This window comes from Anser cygnoides, chromosome 8, assembly GCF_040182565.1.
Source record: "Anser cygnoides isolate HZ-2024a breed goose chromosome 8, Taihu_goose_T2T_genome, whole genome shotgun sequence".
NCBI lineage: Eukaryota > Metazoa > Chordata > Aves > Anseriformes > Anatidae > Anser > Anser cygnoides.
Window position 1 is genome coordinate 11,066,424 of NC_089880.1, and position 19,760 is coordinate 11,086,183.

Below are 19,760 nucleotides of genomic sequence, written 5' to 3' on the forward strand. Positions count from 1 at the left end.
CACTGCAAGTCTGGGGTCATTTTCATACAGTAACGGAGATGAAGTGAGATAGGGTCTATTTAAATAGTGTTTACCTAATTAGAGCCTCATATTAATTATTGGGTTTTAACTGTGCCCTTATTATTAACAAGAAATGAGTTTGGGGAATAGGATCAGGAAAGAGTTAAGCTGAGCTCTCACTCAGCTGGGGTCAGTTCACTGACTTCACTTCAACTTCACTTCAAAGACACTCTGGATTTACACTGATGTAACAGAGGGAAGATGTTAGCCCTTGATTTCCTTCTCTTTATAAAGCAAGCAGAGACTATGAAGCCTTTAAAGAATACTACTGGCTTTACAGATGTTTGCCTCTTCAAATGCCGGTGCTTTAATATAAATGAAGCAAAAGAAAGCAGTAATCTGTCTTCTTGTGAGTTTGTTGTGTGAAAAGACCACCCTTTTAGGGAATAGCAAGAAGACATTGAAATAGGGAACATGAAATTGTTTCCAAGATGCTTTCCTATTTCTTTTCCTTAACCAGTTTTAAGAGATAGTGGTAAGAGGCAGTCTCTTGAAAAATTAAGACCTTTGTTGCTTTTCTACTTTTATGCTGCTGGGCTAGATCCATGTTTGATCCTTGTCATTACTTTTTCCTCTGTGTTCCCTTTCATGATGTGGCAGACAATATGGTTCTTGATCTAGTATCTCCAGGCCTTAAGATGAAGAGGTAAGAAATTTTCTTAGGTGTAGCTTATCTCAGGGCAGTAGACTAGATGGAATCCCAGTGAAAGTTCTGTTGTAGCTGAAGTTGCTCCTTTTCAGTATTATTGTTGCTTGATATTCCTCCCAGAAATAATCCAAGTTGCTAATGAATTTGAGAAAAAACAGCACAAATTAGTGGCCGCCTGCCCCGAAATCATGCCCTTCTTTTACAGTCTCTGTATCTTTCTTGTTTTTACAGATGGCCTAATAGCCCCTGATGGAGCAGTGAGTCCAGATTTCTTCAGTGATTATCATCTTCAAAACGGAGACCTTGTTGGGCAGCATCCCTTCTCCGGCAGGTAAATTGCTGTTTGTGAAGCAATTCCATACAACCATGGAATCATAGAATATTCTGAGTTAGAGACCATGCTACAGTCAGTCTGTACCATCTATACCAACCAATGTTGTCTAAAATATTGGTTTCCTTCCTAAGTAATAACATTTTTGCAACACTTACAACTTTAGTCACCATTTGTAGGTATGACCAATTCACAGTATGCATAGCTGGAGCAAAAAAGTTTCTTACTTTGGCTTCTTGTAGTTTTTAAGGGGTAGTGGAAGGTTACTTGTTTGTTTATTGTACTCATGATGCACCAGAAAGCTGAATTAACATTCAGGCAATATAGCAAGGGTGTAATAGTGGCAGCATATATAATAAAAAATTGACTAAAATTCTCAGATCTGGGAGAAAAAAAAAAAAACAGAACTAAGATGTGTTACCTTGAGAAGGGAAAAAAAAGTGTTTATACTCAGAGGATCAAGTTCAGATCACTGTGCAACCCTTTGTGTGGAGCTTGTGTTTGGGAAGGGGATACTGGCATGAAGTCTAAGAAGAGTCGCTTGCCAGGTAATGTTTTGGCTAAACTTCTAGTAAGAGCGACATTGTTAACTTACTTATGAAAACTATGATTAATATTTTAGCAAAAGGATTAGAGATGGACTGGTATGTACCACGTCATCTGATCTCTTCCACATGTGCAGCCTTCATCTCAGGGCATGCTGGCGATCGAGAAACTGAGGGAAGTACGAGCCATCTGCTGCTCTTGGAGTTGTTCTGTGTGGCTCACAGTCTTCAACATTAACATAGACACACAACCCAGGAGATGACAGGTTTCTGTATTAACCAGAAACTGTATGGCTATGTAGTCCCAACAGTCTTTATGGCCCTGTGGAAGAAGAGGAAAAAGAAAAAAGATGAAGAGGGAAGTTTGTAGCCTCCTTTCTTTCCAATAAACTAAGATAGCCCTAGTCACAATCTTCTTGGCTTTCCAGAAAGTTTTCAGCTGGAAAAAATCTTGAGTGTCCATGGGTAAAAGTTAAAGTAGATCGCTTGGTCTCATATTTCAAGCCTGTATCAGGGAGCTACGTTAATAAGCTGTGTTTTGATCTGATTGTCTTCCAAGTAAAATGAGTAGCAAAATGCACCTGGTGTATCCTTAATTAAAATAAACATTCGTAGGATTTCCTTGTGATGTCTCCAGGCATTTTGGAGGCCCACCTTAAAAAAGAGGACAGACAAACTGCAATTTGTCTAACTACAAACTTTGTAATTGCCCTTTGTTGATAGCCTCTGTAAATATTCAGATTTCTCGTTACGATTCTGTTTTCTCGGTAGGCTTTTTTTTGTATGACTGCTTCATGGATTTATCTGCAGTCCAGACACAGTCTAATTGGAAACAGTATGGACTGCTGCAAATGTTCTGTCCTATTTGTAACATAGGAGGACTGAATTGTTTGATAGAATAGATACTGGCAGTCGGATGGCGAATCCTACTTTTCAGATGTGTGTCATTATCGTTTTGAACTTCTTGGCGCCAGAAGCCAGGATTTCCTGATGCTTAGAGCTAATGTAAAATGCATTATTGCTCCAGGCATGAGGCATGGAATTGCCAGTCCCATGAGTTTGAAGAGTCAGACCCTCCCTTTTCCCAAATTTCAATTGGTGTTGGAAGGTAAAACCATACGTGCTAGGGACCCTAATTAAAAATAATAGCAGCAAGTCAAGGCTCTTTTTATGTGTTATATAGAGTACATTTCATCCATACCAAAACATAATTCGAGGGTATTTTTATGCTTACAGTTTAAAGCTAACAAGAACCTTATGTCAAGGATTTATTTTTAACCAGTTCCAGCTTTTAATAAATCAAGATTTTTGTTATAAAAATGGTTCATTTTATTAATATTTGGATATGTTTTCAGAAACTTTTCAAAAGAAAGCTGTTATGATTTGCATAGACAACTAACAAGTCAGTTAATACTAAGATCTTTTTTGTGAGTTTGAGGAGGGATGACTTTAAAATGAGTAGATGCATGTTTTTCAGTCTTTTCATTTGTTACGCTTTTTATTATGCATTTAGTTGTTGTGTCTGTCTTCTGGTCTTGGCCTTTTATATTAGGCTTTATTATTCTGTAATAGAAATGGTTGTTTGCTAAGCAGTGCAGTGAGTTGGGAACGGAGTGAGTCTTTTCCATTATTTAAGACCACCCTGTGAAATTTGAGGTAGGTGACAACCATGAGCAGGTTTCTTTCTACTCAACTTTGAATAATCCTTTCTTCTCCTTTCTGCAGTCCTAGGAGGAAAAGTTAGGCTATGTCAGCTGTTTAATTTCTCTGAGGTTATTTCCTATCCTTGCAGCATGCTCAGACTAAATCGGGGCTTCCCCTTACCTTCAGGAGAGCCTGCATAGATGTACTTACAGGTCAGCCAGCAAGACTGACCTTTTTAGTGCCTGAATCTCATTGAGAAGCTGAGCTGGTATTGAACTAGTGCTGATGTCCCCACTGTGTTTATAAAGGGAGGCATTACTAAGATTTTAGTGTGTCTGATCACCAACCTCATTTTTTGGAGCCAAAGAAAGGGGTCTAGGAGACTTTTCCATGACTGTAACCAAACTCAAGTTGCCTGAAAGGCTTTCACCATGAGCAGTGTTTAATAACACCTGTAGAAGGGAACTCAGCCCACACCAGCTGCCTTATATCAGACTTAGACCAGTTATATTGCATGGAGCAGATAGTGAAAACCATGTGCCGCCTTGGTTGTAGGATGTTAGTTCTAGCAGTGGTCCAGGGATTGCCTTTTCTGTTCCACTGAGTTACATTCAAGAAAATTGAGGGGGATTGGAGCAGCAGATATATCCAGGTGTGTAATCAATGAAATTATTGACTTCCCTGTAACCCAGCAGGGCTACCACTGCAATCTGCTGTGGAGTCCCTGTCCTAGGAGTCACAAGACACACGTGTTGGACCAGACATGCTGCACAGTCTTATGTGAGTAGGAAAGTCTTTTTTTGAAGTCGAGAGTGAAGTAGGAGTTTTTGTTTTTTTAAATATTTGTATGTACCTGGACTCACTAAGCTAGAACACGGTTTTATTTCCATTGTTTTTTTCAACAGGGAAGCATGAAATAATTCTGTTAGCAGTAAGAACACATACAGATTTGTCAAACTAGGTGGAATATCATAAGGGTTGGATTTTTCAAAGGCATGTCCTTCCCTTTATAGGGTTCCTTAGAATGCCCTTTAAAACAGACAGTACTAACTACTGTCAGAGAATGCTGCCCTAGATGATGAACTCCTACAGTACAGAACAACGTTGAAGAGAATTGTAAGAGTATCTAGCCCTGAATTTAGTATGTAAATTTGCTTGCGTGCTTTTCTGGCCATTTCACAATGGCAAGCAGGGATAATGGATGTTTCCAGTATTTGTCAGCATAAAGGAGAAGCAGCACATCAGCAAAAACCTGGAAAGCTGGCATTTTATAATATTGCCACCCTCATTTTAGGTACCCAAGACATTGTTAGAAATAAAGTTGTTTTGTTTCTGGTCATATAGCTTGTGGGGTTTCACAGCTTTAGATTAAAGCTGTTATTTCTGAACTATATTTTTAATAGAGTTGTGCTGTTGTGTAAGATGTCTGTAGAATTATTTCAGAATATAACACATGTAGAAATACTGATAAAATACATAAATAGCCTCTCTTGTTTTTCTTAAAACCTTGGAGCAGAATGTAAGCAGATCATAAGGTATGTTTTCCATTCTGCGCAAAATAAATGGCTGAGAAGGTTGTTTTGACAGCTTGTATCCAGGTTGTTTCATTGGCTAGGAAAAGACTTTTGTGATTAGATTACCAGCTTTGAATTGTCATACTGTCTTTCAGAAGCAGATGGGCATTAGGCAGAGATTTGAATTTTTCATCTGTTATTAAAAATCTGTATTCAGTGCTCCTGGTTCTGATAACTCTTAATATAGAGTGAAAGTTTTACGAGTGTAGCAAACAAAAAATCCCTCACCTTTTGGCTAAAGTGATGACAGCTTAGTGTCTGAGCTGCAAGGGAGAAAAACCAGCTGAAAGACATCTTCAAGAATCTATGGTCATTTATCAAATTTTAATCACCTTCTAGAGATTATTTTCTTAAGACACAGGCATCATAGTGATGGCTAAATATCTTATAATGGAGATTTCCACAGTATTTTTTCTTTCCCTTTTGGGAAGAAACTTTTTAACCTTTCCCAGCTATAACTAGATAATGGTAGAAAGTTTTACATGTGAAAGGCAATTTGTTGTAAATAGCTTCATCAGAGTTCCCAAATTCTGTCTTGTCTGTAGCTTTAGAAAGATTAATAGGAGTGCTGGAGGTAGCCCAAACTTTTTTCTTTCAGAGGAAGCTTTCTCCAGTGCAGAATCTTTTAACCCGATTATAAAATGGAGCAGAGCTGCCATTGCACGGTCTTCGTTTTCACAGAGACAAGGTGTTTCTGTGTGCAGTTCCCAGCGTGTGTACTCACATGTCCTCTCCACAGAGATTTGATGGAAGTTTCTTCCCAGGAAACAGTGAGGTTTGGCATGTCAAACAATTGTTTTTTATGGGGTGACTGTCTCACTCCTTGATGGAACATCTTTTCTCTTGCCTGGTTTCATGACCTAAATCTGTAGCTCTTTCTCCTCTTTTTACCATGGTAGGACATTGTGATATTTTGTGAGTTCAGGATGTGGAGCCAGGACCCTGCAGGCTGCTCTGTGCTGCCTTTAAGCTGTGTCTGTTGGGAAGTATGGGCATACATAAGCTAGGTTTTGTGTCTTGGGTTGGCAGAAACTGGTCTTGTGGGCTTCAGTGACTGAATGGCCGTAGGTGCTAGTGGAGCACAGAGAAGATTGTTACTGTAGCTTAAGTCATCTCTAGCCAAACTACCCACTTGTAATGTTTGCATGTGCTGAAAGCCCGTATTGAATGGCAAGTGTAGTCATATCCCTGGGCTTTTTTTGCTTGGGTACCCTGATGAAAATCAGACGTGAACTTTATTGAGGGAAGGACCTAGAGCTGTAGCCTTCTGTTCCTATTAACTTCTGCAGTGTGGTGCAAGCTCTCAGTCATGTGTCACAGCTGAGTAGCTCCTGTTCGGGTCGGGTGCAGGAACTGCATCATGTGCTGGCAAATAAACACTCTGAATGTTTATCAAAATGTTTTTAATTGGTTGTATCTGTAATTTGTTTCCTACATCAGCACTTACAGCTATCTTCCATATAGATCCTCATCTTCACAAAGCAGTCCGATGTTGTCCTTCTCAAGCACTGAGGTTAGGATTTCATTTCTTTTCCTTGTTTAGTTTCTAAACCCTATGAGATGTTTCTGATATAAAGAACTTCTTCCTAAGGAAAAGACTGGAGGAGTGGAGGGACCCTGCTGTGGGAGTATTTCTCATCCATTGTATCTTTCTTTTGAAACACCAGTTTTCAGAAAGGTTTGTTTAGAAGTTTGAGCTATCCCTTCCCAGCCTTTCAGCAGTTAATTGCCATCTTGCAGGTTATCTCTGAAGGTGAAAAACTGGTGCATGAGTTGACAGTAAAAGTGAGCTGCTTCATGCAACCCTTTACAGCCATCAGTGGCAGAAGAAGCTTTGTTTCACAGGTCTTAGAAATATAAATTAAGATTTAAAAAAAAAAAAAAAGTTCTGATGTGGAGTCTGTGCTAGAGGAGAAATGACAGTAGTCACATTTCTTCAACATCTGAGTAGAGGTAGTGATGTTTTCCTGTCTTAGAGGTGTGATCAGAGATGGGCATATAGTAAGTATAAAATCTTTTAATTGACGGAAATAAAAGCTGGTATAATGTAAATTATTATTGCAATATGGTTCTACTTCAAAACACTTTACCATAGTGATATCACTTGGTTTTGTGTATTGCTTTTTCTTTTCCATACTTAAAATTTATTTTAAAAGGGGGGAAAAGAAAAGGTAAAATGGTTTTTCCTCTGCAGTACAGAGTTGTACTCAGCTTCTACCATTTCTCAGCTTCTACCATTTGGACACTATTTAATTTGCATTTCCTAAGAGAATTGAATTAGGTTTTACTGGTAAATTGGGCCTATAACCTTGTAGGCAAGTTTTTATTAGTTTATCACACATCAGTATTAGCAAATTGTAAATCCCACTGAAATGAATTTGAAAAGGCCTTAAAGAGAGGCCCAGAACCAATGAAGTTTCTGGAGACAAATAAGGTTTTTTTTGTTGGTTTTCTTTATCCCACAAAAATGTTGTTAGTGGTAGCAGTCATATCTTTTTTATCATAGTCTGTTGTTCTAACTGCCTGCACGTTTAGTTTTTAAGAAGTTAAACTCAGCTTGGCCAGGAGGTTTTCACTAAATTTCTGATGCTGCTTGATAAGGCTTGACATAATAAAGCACACATCTTAGGTGGACAGTGCAGCATTTAGTGGCTATTCATGTGCAAAAGGCAGGTAAGCTTAGCCATTTCTTTTTGTTCATCAAACAGTGTCTGTTCAGGTCCTACATATGTGTGGAATGAACATCTTGCATCTAAAAGATAGTAGTAAGGAAGCAGGACCTGCTGTCTTTTGGAGCTTCTGATTACAGTCTAGGACAGGTAAATGGAAAGACTTAGCTTGATTTCTGCAGGTCTTGGATCATGGCCTGAATGTCAAAATCCACTGTATGTACGTATTTGTTTCCCTTTGGCACGTAAATGTGAGAGCAGTGCTTTCAGAACGTGAACACTTTATCACTAAGCTTTTGAATGCAAGTTTCAATTTTTTGGTGTCCAGTTTATAATAATTTGTTTCTGTACCATTAAACTATAGTTACCTCATTCCTTTCCCTGGTGTGGCCATAGTGGTCATATTCCCTCCTAGCTGTCATTTTACTAGTTTTTTCGTACCGTTGTTTCAAAGCCATTTTTATAGAAGTTAAGTACTGCAACCTGATCGTGTTGTAATCCAGTATAGGTCTGACCAATATGTATTGAATCAAATTATGCTCTTATGCGGTGGACAGTTATTGTAGCAATTTTGAAGACCAGGGTTTGATTCTTCAAGGGAAAAAGACTTTTTTCCTGACCCATGTGCATCAGATTTTCCCAGAGCTTGGAGGTCTGCGCATACTGCACCGAAATAAGGACAATGGTCTTCATAAACAGTATCCTTCATACAGCAACTTCTTAATGTGCATGGTTGCTTATGTGTCATTGCTCTCATCTTAGATTACATGAGGAGAAGCTTCCTAACGGCTCTTTGTGTCCCCCAACACGCAGCTGGTATCCACAGCACAACGCATGGTCCCTACCCCAAAGAGCAAGGATAGTTGAGGTGGGCAGGGAACCAAAGGCGAGAAGTTTTGTCTCTGCCAGGTGCCAGAGCCTTCAGCAGAGCAGTGCTCTCCTGGCTGCTCTCTGTGCCCTGTTGACCAGACCACACCACCTCGCCAAGGTGTGTGGTCCCTGATCATGGAGGATCATGTTGCACTCGTTTAATTTACTGTAAGAGCTGTTTAATTGCTCTGAACAATCACACTAGTATGCTAATAGATGAAATAGCTTGCTTGGGAATATTTTGAAGGTGTAAGTTTTTTTGGCAAGGTGCAGATGTCATTTGGGAAGAGTTAGCATTGAGGTTTTAATGCACTTCAGCTTTTTTGGAATATAGGATACTAGGGCCTCTTTCACTTGCACTCGTCTTTCACATTTTTGGGCTGCTTTTGATTTTATTATATTCCACCTGCAGTTGGCCTCATTTAACCGACATGGTCTAGGTGGCTATTAAGAATTTGAAAAGAATGCCAAAATGCTGCAGCAGTTAGCTCAAGTCCTTTGGAATGTCCTACCAAAAAATCCCCCAAACCTGGGTCTGTCTCTTTTGAAATGTAACATTAATTAATTCCCACGTTCTGTCTGCTGCTCTTAGTCCCTCCAGATGTGCTACTAGGAATAGACTGGCTCCCTGGTTACAAGCCATCTGGGCTCTGTAAACTGATTTGCACTTATATTAAACAATAAGTGAACAGAACGCGGAAGAGTTATTAAAGCAAATGTACATTGCTTATAAATCTCAAAGTAAAATATTAAAACGTAGTAAATGGGAATGGAATGTGCAAATGAAGACCTGCCTGTTTTTAATGAGTTTAGCTGTGACCTTCTCGATTTCAACCAAAAGAAAAGAATTTTATTTTTCTCTTTAAAATGAAAAAAAAAAGAAAAAAACTATAAAACTGCTTACAGAAGTATCTGAGACAAAAACAAGGAAATATAATGTTCTAAACTTGACTGGTCCAAACCACTCAAGCTGCTGTGACAGCTCATAAAACTGAGAGTAGTTTTTAACTGGACTCTGTTTTACATTGCCAGAGTGAATTTTCCTTGCAGGAAGTAGCCAGAAGGTTTATTTAGTTTCCAGACTGCTGCTTTGATCTTTCCATTCTGTCACTTCTCAGGTTACATAGCCCTTTTTCACTGCAGTAAATCTGCAACAGTTAATGAGAATAAAATTTCCTCCTTCTCACTGATCGCATGCTGTTAAATGCCAAACCACAGCCAGCAGCATATTTGCAGAATTCAGCTGCACTGTACAAAAACAGCACAATCAGTTTAATCTTGTTGTTTTTGTAATTCATTTTATTGAGCTTTCCTTTTTCAAGTGACCTATTTTATCAAGGCAAGTGGTTGCAAGGCCAGACCTGGAAGAAAGATTTAAAACTGTAATAAAGTGAAGGGTATTTTGTATGCTACGTATAAGCATGCTCACAGGATTCAAAATTAAACATACAATGAGTAGTTCTCAAGTCCCATATATCAGTGGGATATTTCTGATCGTTATTATCTGAAATGAACATGTGCTGCAAGCAAGTCTCTAGTATTAAAAAACAATTGAACATATCAGATTAATTTCTTTTGCCAAATAGTTGAAATTGCGTTGATTATAAAATTTGACACGGAATCTGTCTTTATCAGCCTCAGTCATGCATGTATGATGACAACTACCCCTCTCTCCCTCTGGAAAACTAAAAAAAATTATTTTTAACCATGAGACTTAAGGAAAAAAAAAAGTATACAAGTTTAGAGAGTTTATTTGCCTTCTGGGTTTTGAGCTTTTTAAGTTTTGTTGTTTTTTCCAAGACTCCCTGCCCAACTTTTAGCCTAGAAACATTTTATTTTCCTTCCATTTAATTAAAGTTGAAATTTTTGCATAATAATGTTACTGAAAGATGTAGATCTCCAAGAAAATATTCAACATCTGTATTTGTATCTGGCATGTTCCCTAGTGTATCTAATGGTAGAGCAAAGAAAAGTGGTAAGAGGCGCTTAGATTTACTTCCTTCTTGATTTACACTAAAACGATCACTGGTCTGGGATGGATTTTGACAAGACTTCACTAGGGCCCTGCGTTGATAAATAAACGGGTTGAAATCTGGATAATCCTCTATGGTGGCAAAAATATTTAATGTTTGTTTATCGGTAATAATGCTCCCATTGCGTTTGCTGTGTGCGCTCTAGTGAACACTGCAAATCCCCTAGTAATGTTAACTTTCAGAAGAGACTTTGAAAGCTTTTATTGGCTGCAGCTGTAAACCAAGGCAGAGCAGAGTTTTTTGACTCTTCCCTCCTTCCCTGCAGCATCTGGATTATCCTCCCTGTCGAGTTGCCTGGTTCTTGGTGCTGAGCCTGGAGGCAGCACGACTATCAGCCAGTAACCTGTTGGCACGGCTCTGGGTATTTGTGCACAAGGGGAAACTTTTTTCCCCATTTGTACTGAAGCACAGAGCTGAGTGGCAGTGCTTGGACTTGAGGAGCTTGTATAAATATTTAAAGGAACAATTGTTCAGCTAGGAGTGCTTCAGTCCAAGGCACTGAAAACTTGCATTTCTGCTTCGACTGCTTATCTGGGAGTGCATTTTCATAGTGACCCTGATCTGTAACCTAGCACAAGAAGCAAGAAACACTTCCCGTCTGGAAACAGGAAGGCTGGGCAGAAGCCTGTGGAAGATGTGGATCAGATCCTGAGCTGATACAGTCAGTGACAAGTCACCTCTGCGGGGTTGCCTCTTCAGGATCTTATACTGCTCTGGCTGTTGGCTGAAGCTGCTGTACAAAGCATAATACTGACATCACCAGAGCTCAGTAAAAGAGATGTTTGAAACAGCCCCAAGCCAAACTTATTACTAGGTTAAGGTGAAGGCAATGTGCTCTTCAATTTATGGTGTTGACACAAATACTTTAGTCTGCCCAAGAAGAGGGGGAGGAAAAGACATCTTCCTTGATTATTTTTTTTTATTGCCTGCCTTTCAGGGCCTTTTTTTATGTTGCAGTTTTTAATTAATTTTTTAGAAATGGATGTATCTAATCAGCAGGTTTGGCCAGTTGTTGAGCCAAGAGCATAGGGGATGTTTCTGTCAGGCTTATAATGGAAAGTCAGAACTCTTGGTTTCCATTCCAGCTCTGACTGTGCACTTGACCTTTTAACAAATCCTGTGCAGAATGGCTGAGAAATTCCCCTACCGTGTGGTGGAGCTGTGAGTCGGGCGAGGGAATGCTAGTGAAGTTATTCTGATGCCTTTCAAAGAAACAGGAGAGTTGCATGAAACAACCGAGTTGCTAGTTTGCCTGCTGGCTGTAATCTGGATTGGTTGCTTTCCTAGCAGTTGAGAAAGTCTTTTTTTTCTTTTTGAGGGGTGTTGTAGATGAAGGCTTCTGATTCTTTTCTGTTGGTCTAATCTGAGTCTTCTAATTACTGTAATTGATCATTTGGTGTCTTCAGTGTTTGGTTTTGTTTTCTGTGAATACTGTATCTGGGAAACTGAGGTCATGGAGAAAAAGAGCAACTTGCCTGGGATCACACAGCAGGTAACTGACAGAGCAAGAAACTGAGCCCGAGTCCCGGGCTGCTTTCACAGAGCTGAGATGGCAAGCTCCGTGGCTTTCAAGCAAGGTTCTGACTGAATTTGGCTGAGCAAGGTCATTTGTTTTCAACTCAGTGCTTTCTTACCCTTCAGTTGGGAAATATGTTTTTTAAATGCTGCCTTCCCACCAGTGAGTTTTGGCATGCTTGTTGCTTGATGCGTAGCTGGAGCCTGACACAGAAGATGCAGTGCTCTCATATCCACAATTGTCAGATCTGCATTTGTTTATAATTAAATGGCAGAAACAGCGGTATTGTGCTGAGATACAACTGGGCACCCAGTCCAGAAACAACTGGAAACTTTAAGTCATTAAGTGCACTGAAGAAAGCTGGATCACATGGAAGGGGAGACATGATCATATCCATAAAAGCTGTATCATCGTGCATAAGGGAGCTAAAATAACATCGCCTGGGTTCGTTCTGACATTTCTTATCTTTTGAGCAAATACAGTATTACTCTTAAAAGTAGATTAATATTAAATGCTAACGTAGAGGCAGGCTTGGTGCAGTATGCACCATGCAGTATGCAAAGGCAGAGTCCCTGACCCAAAGCTCCCCTCCCACTTGAGCCTGAGGGATAGAAAGTATGGGGAAAAAAGCTTCCCAGATAGGGGAGAAAGTGGGGCTGTAAGAGACAGAATTTAAGAGGCCTGTGGTTTATAGTTTAACGTCATTACCAGTAGTGGGAGAATCTATGGTTACAGAACATTTATATAAAGAAATGTGTTGAGTTTTTTAAGGCTTCTCAGTTGTATGCTGTTTCTCTCTAACCAATGGTTTGCCTTCTTACTCTGAAGGACAGGAAAAATTATGGCTAGCAATGCAAAACTAAAGTAGCAGCTGGCACAGAGAAGTAAACAGGATCATCTTCTCAATTGCTAGACTCTAAGCAAAGGCAAAAGCTGTATGCCATTTTCTGATGACTTCCACTGTTTCATGATGTTTATTATGAAAATAATTTATGAAGAGTTAGTTGGTGGCAGGTATCAGTAGAAAGGCCAGAGAGCCCTTGGTTTCCCAGACTTTGAGCCTTTGTTAAAGTTGGGTTAGCTGTACCTGCAGAGGATTAGCTTCCACCACCTTAAATATTTGTTACCTGAAATAACTTAAGAAATTAGAGGTTTCTGTTTTGCTGTAGAATTCAAAAATGTTTCCTACCTCCTTTGGCTGGGTGCACGCCACCCTGAATCCTAACGGTGCGATGGGACAAGGCCTGGATGTCCTCCTGCCTTTCCCTGACCCGGTCTGTGCACACAGGAAAGCGGTGGAGAGAGGGAGCTGCAGCGTTTGCAACAGGTCTCCTGATCTGCCTGGGAGGACTGCAGCCTCTGCTGCATCCCGTACGTGATTATACTGCCCTGCACCACAAATGTCTCAGGCCTACAGTCTGGCACCTTTCATCAACTCTTGAGGGGGAAAAAAGCCTCAGAGAGGAAAGGAAAACCTACAGACTTTGCTCTTGTTGGCGAGCGTTACAATCTATAACCTGCATCTCAGCTGTGCCGGTTATAATGCTGTGCTTGTCTTGAGACTAGAGACTGATGTGCCATTCCTGTGGCTTTGGTACCTCCTGAGGGGGAAAATACAGCCTGGAGTGTTCCTGTCTGTTATATATAGGAACTTGATACAGCATTAGAGCTGATGGGTTTATGGCATGAGCGTTTATATGCGAATACAGGATGGTAACTGTGCCATAAGTTACCAACAGTGCTGTCGCACGCTAGTAGGCTCACAAAGGGAAATGTGAGGACTTCAGGGATGCACTGCACCTTTCTCTTACTCAGCAGGGGTTGTGTGAAGCCAGAAGTGTGATCAGTGGGAGCAAGAAAAGGTGCCGTGTGTGTAAACGCGGGCTGCATATTTAGGCCTGCAAATAAACCCCCCTCAGCTCTTCATTTAAACACATGGAGAACGGTGTGATTCCTTCCTGAGGAGTTGGTAGGGCTGCTGAGAGCTGTGTAAGTTGTGTTTGCTTGGTCTTATCAAGGTCAGAGTACCCAGTGAATTATAAACTTATGTATTTTACAGTAAAATATGCTTTTATTGTAAAATAAAACTATAAAACTTGTATCCTTATTGAGTGGTGGATAGCCTGTCAGACGTGAGCCTTGCTGATGCAGAATAAGGAGAGAGGTCTGCTTCAGAGCAGGTTTAGGATGAGAAAAGATGCAGCTGAAAATGTAGCTCTGGGGGAAGCTGTATGTGCTTCACGTAAGGTTTGTCTTGGATTTCATTTTCAGTGGCTGTTGATTTCAGGGTGTAACCTAACCATGAAACTAACCATGAAACTGAAAAGGATGAGATGTAGGACCTAAAGTGTAAGTTCCTAAACTGTTATTGCACCCTTGAACATCAAGGCTCTGTTTCTGAGCCAACTTTACCTGCTGAGGCAGCCACCACCTTTTCTTTATGGTATGATTTTTTTGCTGTACTGCTCCCTGCCTCCTTCCCAAGCAGTTTTTCTTTCTGGGATTGCTCCAAGATCTGTGCATCCTACCTGTGGGTTTCCAGTTGGACTCCAAGGGCTTGGCTTCAAGCAAGAATTTCCCGAGTGACCCGGGATTTGCCTTTCTGAGGCCGTGCTTCTGCCAGAGGAATTAGTCCCCATTTCAGAGCAGCTTGTCAACGCTAGCACTGCTAACAGTGTGAATGCTAGCGTGGACAGGCTTAGGTGTCGATCGCATCACAAAAACTCACAGAAAACAGCTTTGCTCTGTGGTCAGCCTGCACCCAGGTGCTGTCACAGTGCAGACCAGCCTCAGGAGCCCCCCTGCCTGCACCATGAGCTCACGAGCAGCACAGAAACCTGCGTGGGGACCCCAGCAGTGGGCTGCTGGCAGAGCGTGCCCCGTCTGAGGCAGCCAAGTCTTCCAGACGTGCCACAAAGCCTGTCTGAGGCTCTGCGTTCAGGAGGGAGTTAAGGAAAGTATTTTGTGGACACAGTGGGATGCTGGCTGGCATTTCCTGTGATCGGTTGGACTTTGTTTTAAATGATGTCAGGGCACCTAGGATCTGAGACGGGCACATTAATTTGGATGTTATGAATCCGAGTGAAGTATCAATAAGCAGAGCTGTTAAGAAATCTCTCCGTACTCATGCCCATCAGGAACGCTTTCCTCTTCAGCATGTGTTCTTCAGCTCCCCAGCAGTACAAGCAAATTGGAAAGTTCAGCTGTCATTTGGGGAAGGTCATAGATCACACTAGCAGCCCGAGTAATCCAAGAGGTTTTAAGTATCATAGCATTTAGTTTAAAGTGAAATTTGCTCTGACAGGGGCTGGCAGACCAATAGGAAAAAGAAATATTTGTGCTTGGAGAAGTGCATGTGTAGAGACCGCGAGTATAACTGATGGCTGGAAGTGATTTCAGTCTAAAAAAAACAAATCATTAAGAGAGTGCATAGGGGTAAAATACACAGTTCATATTTTAAAGGGTCTCAAAATGAACCAGCAACTGAGGTTAGCATTACATAGTAATTAGCTGCGCTGTTCACTGTTTAACTCCATGAGCTCCAGGCGTGGTGGTAAACGTGCACAAGAAAGCAGTTGTGCTTTGACTGCATGGTTAGCAAGCTCCGATCTGTGCACACGCGTGCGATTTTGTGAGGCAAAGCTGCCTTAAATAACTTGCAGGGTAGGGCAGCTGTGCAGTTCGTTTATCTGAGAGGTGGTTGTGATACTACATGATCTGTACCCATTATACAACAAGGATTGCATGCGTTTCTGTTAGGTGTCCAGCTGAACCAGGCTGCCTAAAGGTAGGAAAATAACTATTTGGGGATGCATACAGTTGCCTTGATGGCCTAACTGTGCCCCTCACTTTCTGGGAGGACAGGCTGATGCTCTGTTGAGCACAGTTTCCGTGTAGATGCTGTATAAATAAAACCGACAACATGCTTTACCTAGGAGCAAATTTTGAAGTTGATTGCTGGTATAAATCTAAGAGCACATGGCACAGATCACCATCTTAGGCCAATCATTAGCCCAGGAGTGTTTACAGCTGAAATCTACCATCTTTCCTGGCTGTACCCTTTTTGCTGTTCTTGGCAGGAGTGGCAAGGATTCAGCAGGACTCAGTTTTTAAACCCGTCTCCACCTCTGTAGGTTAGGCTTGCAGAGTCATTGCACTTGGCTTGCCAGCCTCATGAGTAAGCCAGACTTCAGTCTGCAGATGCGTGTTTGCTGTTTTGTTGCCCTACCCCTGTTACCTCTTGAGGTTCAATAGCCTTTCCTTCCACCGAGAGGACAAGCTTTGTGCTGTTTGCCAGCCCAAACAATCAAACAAGCAAATCTGGGTAAGTTTCAAGATCAGTAACATGTAAAAATGAAGCCAACTTTTTTTTTGAAGCAGGGGCAAGCCTTCATTTACTGATGAGAAATATGTAGATAGGGAAGAGCGGTGATTTGATCAAGGTGTTTTAATGTGATTTTCTATTCCTTTCTTTTTTTCTTTTTAAACTGTCCAAAGCAGTTATCAGCTGATCCATCTCCTCCAGTTTTCTTCAGGACACTAACATATGTCTAAACCATTTGGAAATAACTGATACTCCTCAAAGTTTAAACTCTAGGGATCTTTACCTAATTACTTACACATTTATAAAAAAAATATAAAAATGATTTGCTGAGAATGTAATTGAAACCATATTTTCCCTGCTCACTTTATCAATTTAAATATATTTAAAAGTGTTTGAATAAGTATTTCTGAACTGGAAATAGCTGGGAGAGCTCTGCCTGCAGCGATAGAGACCCATTGCCACCTCGTGGCTCAGCATCGTTATTACGCCTCACCCGAAGGAAAAAAGGGTTTGGGTTTGGTAGCAGAGTGAACAAGAGCTAGGAGAGGCCAAAAGGAGTTCTTGAAGCTCTGCAGTTCAGGAAGCTGTGTCTGACAGCGGTCCGTCTGCATGCTGCAGAGCAGTGGTAGAAGCAGGGACCGTCCTCTGACCGAAGTGCGTGCAGGCAGAGGTAGAGCTGGAGTGCAGGGTTTGGTGTTTCTGGAGACAAGAGTTAAATGCAGAGAAAGTAACAAGACTTCTCAAAATGCCATTTCTTAGGAGTCTTTGCAAGCTTCAAGCCTGCTAAGAAAAAGCTGTTGTTTGCCAGGAACAAACAAGGGACCTGGAGAATTCGCCTCAGGTGTTACCAGCTCATTTCGTAATGGGCTTGGAAAAGAGTAATAGGACTTTGGAGTAGGTACAGGAAGGAATTGGTGGCCAGAGGCAGGTGTGGAGCCAGAGGCACGTGCTCACTTAGCTTTGCATCACTACAGGGGGCAGTACTCCTGCTCTGCTTCCTTTGCCGTGCTGAAGGGACTGATCAGATTTTAGGGTCAGACTGATGGCTCTGTGTACAAGTTGTGAGACAGAGGCATTGCCAACCCAAATACAGACAGGCAGACGTGGAAGTAGCACTTTCAGGGCACTGCATTCCTCCAGAAACATTCAGGTGGATGTTCAAGTTCAGGCTTGTGGGTTGTGTTCCCTCCCTCTCAGGGGACAAACCTCAGCCTCAGACCTTCCACCTTCATGTGATTATCAGAATATCCCACAAGTCAACCGGTTTCCGGAGAAACCAGGCACAGAGTCCTTTCCTAGGCCCTTGTGGCAGCACAAACCGAGGAAAATATCTTTGTGAGGACAAAGTGCTGGACATGGTCCCCCAGCGCTTCAGCTGAGCCCTTTCAATCCAACCGATTCAGTAGTGCCAGCTTTTTGGTGAGCCAGGGCCTGGGGCCCACCCATTGTACGTCTTCTGGATGGGTCATTCTTTCCCAGGCCTTGACTGTTGCATAACCCATGTTCCATATGTCTAATTGGCAGTAATGAGGTTCAGCTTTTCCCCACTCCAAAAGCACTTTGGTTCTTTGTGTTTTGACAGTCTTCAGAAGGGAAGTTCAACTCCTTTCAATGCATCTTCAGGCAGACAATAAATCAGAATCCTTTTCTATTTGTCCTGCTGATGTGGAAGTTAAAAAGTGACATAGCTAAGAATAGGCAGTCATCCAGTATCTTAGGCAATGCTCATTTTTCCTCTACCTCCTGCATGAGAGTTATTGTTGAGCGTGAAATATGTGCCACTTTTCCCTGCACAGTTCTTGTGCTGTGGGACTTTTTAGGTGTAAAAGATGCTCTTCTGTGTGAAAAATGACTTATTGTGTCTCATCAGAACATAGCCATTTACTATATGATGAATTCTTTCTGCCATTTGCTTGTCAGTCTTGCAGCCCATCAGAAACATTGTCCTTTGCTGAACTATGTCGCTATGCCAGATATTCTCACTTTCTCATTTCTAGCTGGTGTTTGCCCAGGGGCTTCAGAAATTGGCTGTCTCTTTGCAAGAAAAATAGGTTATTTGGATGTGCTGTGCAGGCACGGGGTTACCAGTGGGCTTTGCAAGAGGCATACTCAAAGCCTTCCCACAAATACATGTAACCTTCAATGTACAGACAGAGAAACTGAGTCACGGAAGCAAAGTGCTTTGCCAGTAAATCCATAGAAGGATAGAAGAGTTGTGTGTCTCCTGGGATTTTCATTTGAGCTGAAAGTCAAAAGCAGTTCACAAGAGGCTGGTTAATTCCACAATGCCAGCTCGCCATTTCTCTGCTTTCAGAAAATAAAAATAATAAAAAGCTTAAAGCGTTAGTGCAATGACTTGCTAGGCCTGCCTTTCCTGGACAGGAGTAGTGTTGATTTTTCTGCAGCATATCATTTTTCTGCCAAGGGAAGAGAAGATGGAGCAGTACTGGCTAGAATGGGGAAGATGGCTTGCTAAACTGCCTCCTAAAACCTACCTCCATGGCGAGCAGAGTTGGAGCAACCAGCACTAGTACGCCTTCTCTACTGTACAAAAACCTGTAATTTCTTTCCCTTCTTTTTATAGCATCGGAGTTGATGGATTTGGTCAGACACCAGGGGTTCCTGGCCGCCCAGCGACTGCGTATGGATACCGCCCGGACGAACCGTACTACTACAGCTACGGGGCACGATAAAACGGCCCCCGCGCGCTCCAGGACGCTGCTCCCTGCCCTGGCCGGCGGTAGATCTGTCGGCGGTAATGCATGACTGTACCACGACGGGTCCATCCCTATGTATCCTTTGGCGTCTGTAGCTCCGGATAAACCTAGCCTTTCTGGGTCCAGTGTCGTAGTGACTGTTTTACTCCTCAGTTGCTCTTTATCATTTTTGTACAGTATTTGCTCTGTGACTTGAAAGCAAGCATTGAAAGCTACTGGACTGGAAAGTGTCACGTTATGTATATTAAGCTACTAATTTAATTTCTATTAAATATAAAAACCTGTGTGGTCAGTGTTGAATGTGGTGAATGCGTTTCTAACCAACGTTTCATTTGTTTTACAAGGCATTTAAGAAGAATGCTTCATGTGAAGCGTGTTTAATGTGGACTGTTTCCCTCTAACACTTCAGTAACAGGAACACTGTTAAGCCCCAGCATCTCCTGGCACTGTCTTCACAAGTAGTTACTGAAGTCCAGTCTTGGGCCTGACACCTTTTAATAATGGAAAGATGGCACAGATTCACTCCCCTTGGGCTTCAAGCATTTACAGCCTAGCTGAAAACACTTAAAATAAGAAACTGTAACACAAGAATACCTTTACCATGAGTGTTCCTGTAGGCTGAGAGAAGACAGCCACCAACATACTGGGGACTAGAGAGAGGAATAAAACCACTGTGGCTTGGTTCAGAATCAAGGTGCAAAGTCCTTCCCCCAACTTTCCCATCCTAAAATACGAATGTAGCCATCCTGTCCTGGTTGTTCACAGGGGTTTAAGTGGGGTCTAAACCCAGGTGATGGACTGAGCAGCAGAGACATTTTGAGACACCTT

General features: G+C 41.6%; 1 protein-coding gene across 1 annotated transcript in view; it reads left to right on the forward strand.

Annotated features, from left to right (window-relative positions):
- KIFAP3 (kinesin associated protein 3) overlaps window positions 1-19,216 on the forward strand; it is a 67,383-nt gene extending 48,167 nt beyond the window's left edge. The window contains exons 19-20 of the mRNA XM_048080194.2: window positions 941-1,040; window positions 18,800-19,216. Of these exons, the coding sequence (XP_047936151.1) occupies window positions 941-1,040; window positions 18,800-18,908 (209 nt within the window). The 3' untranslated portion in view covers window positions 18,909-19,216. The remainder of the gene's footprint in view (window positions 1-940; window positions 1,041-18,799) is intronic.
- The last annotated feature ends 544 nt before the right edge of the window (window positions 19,217-19,760 follow it).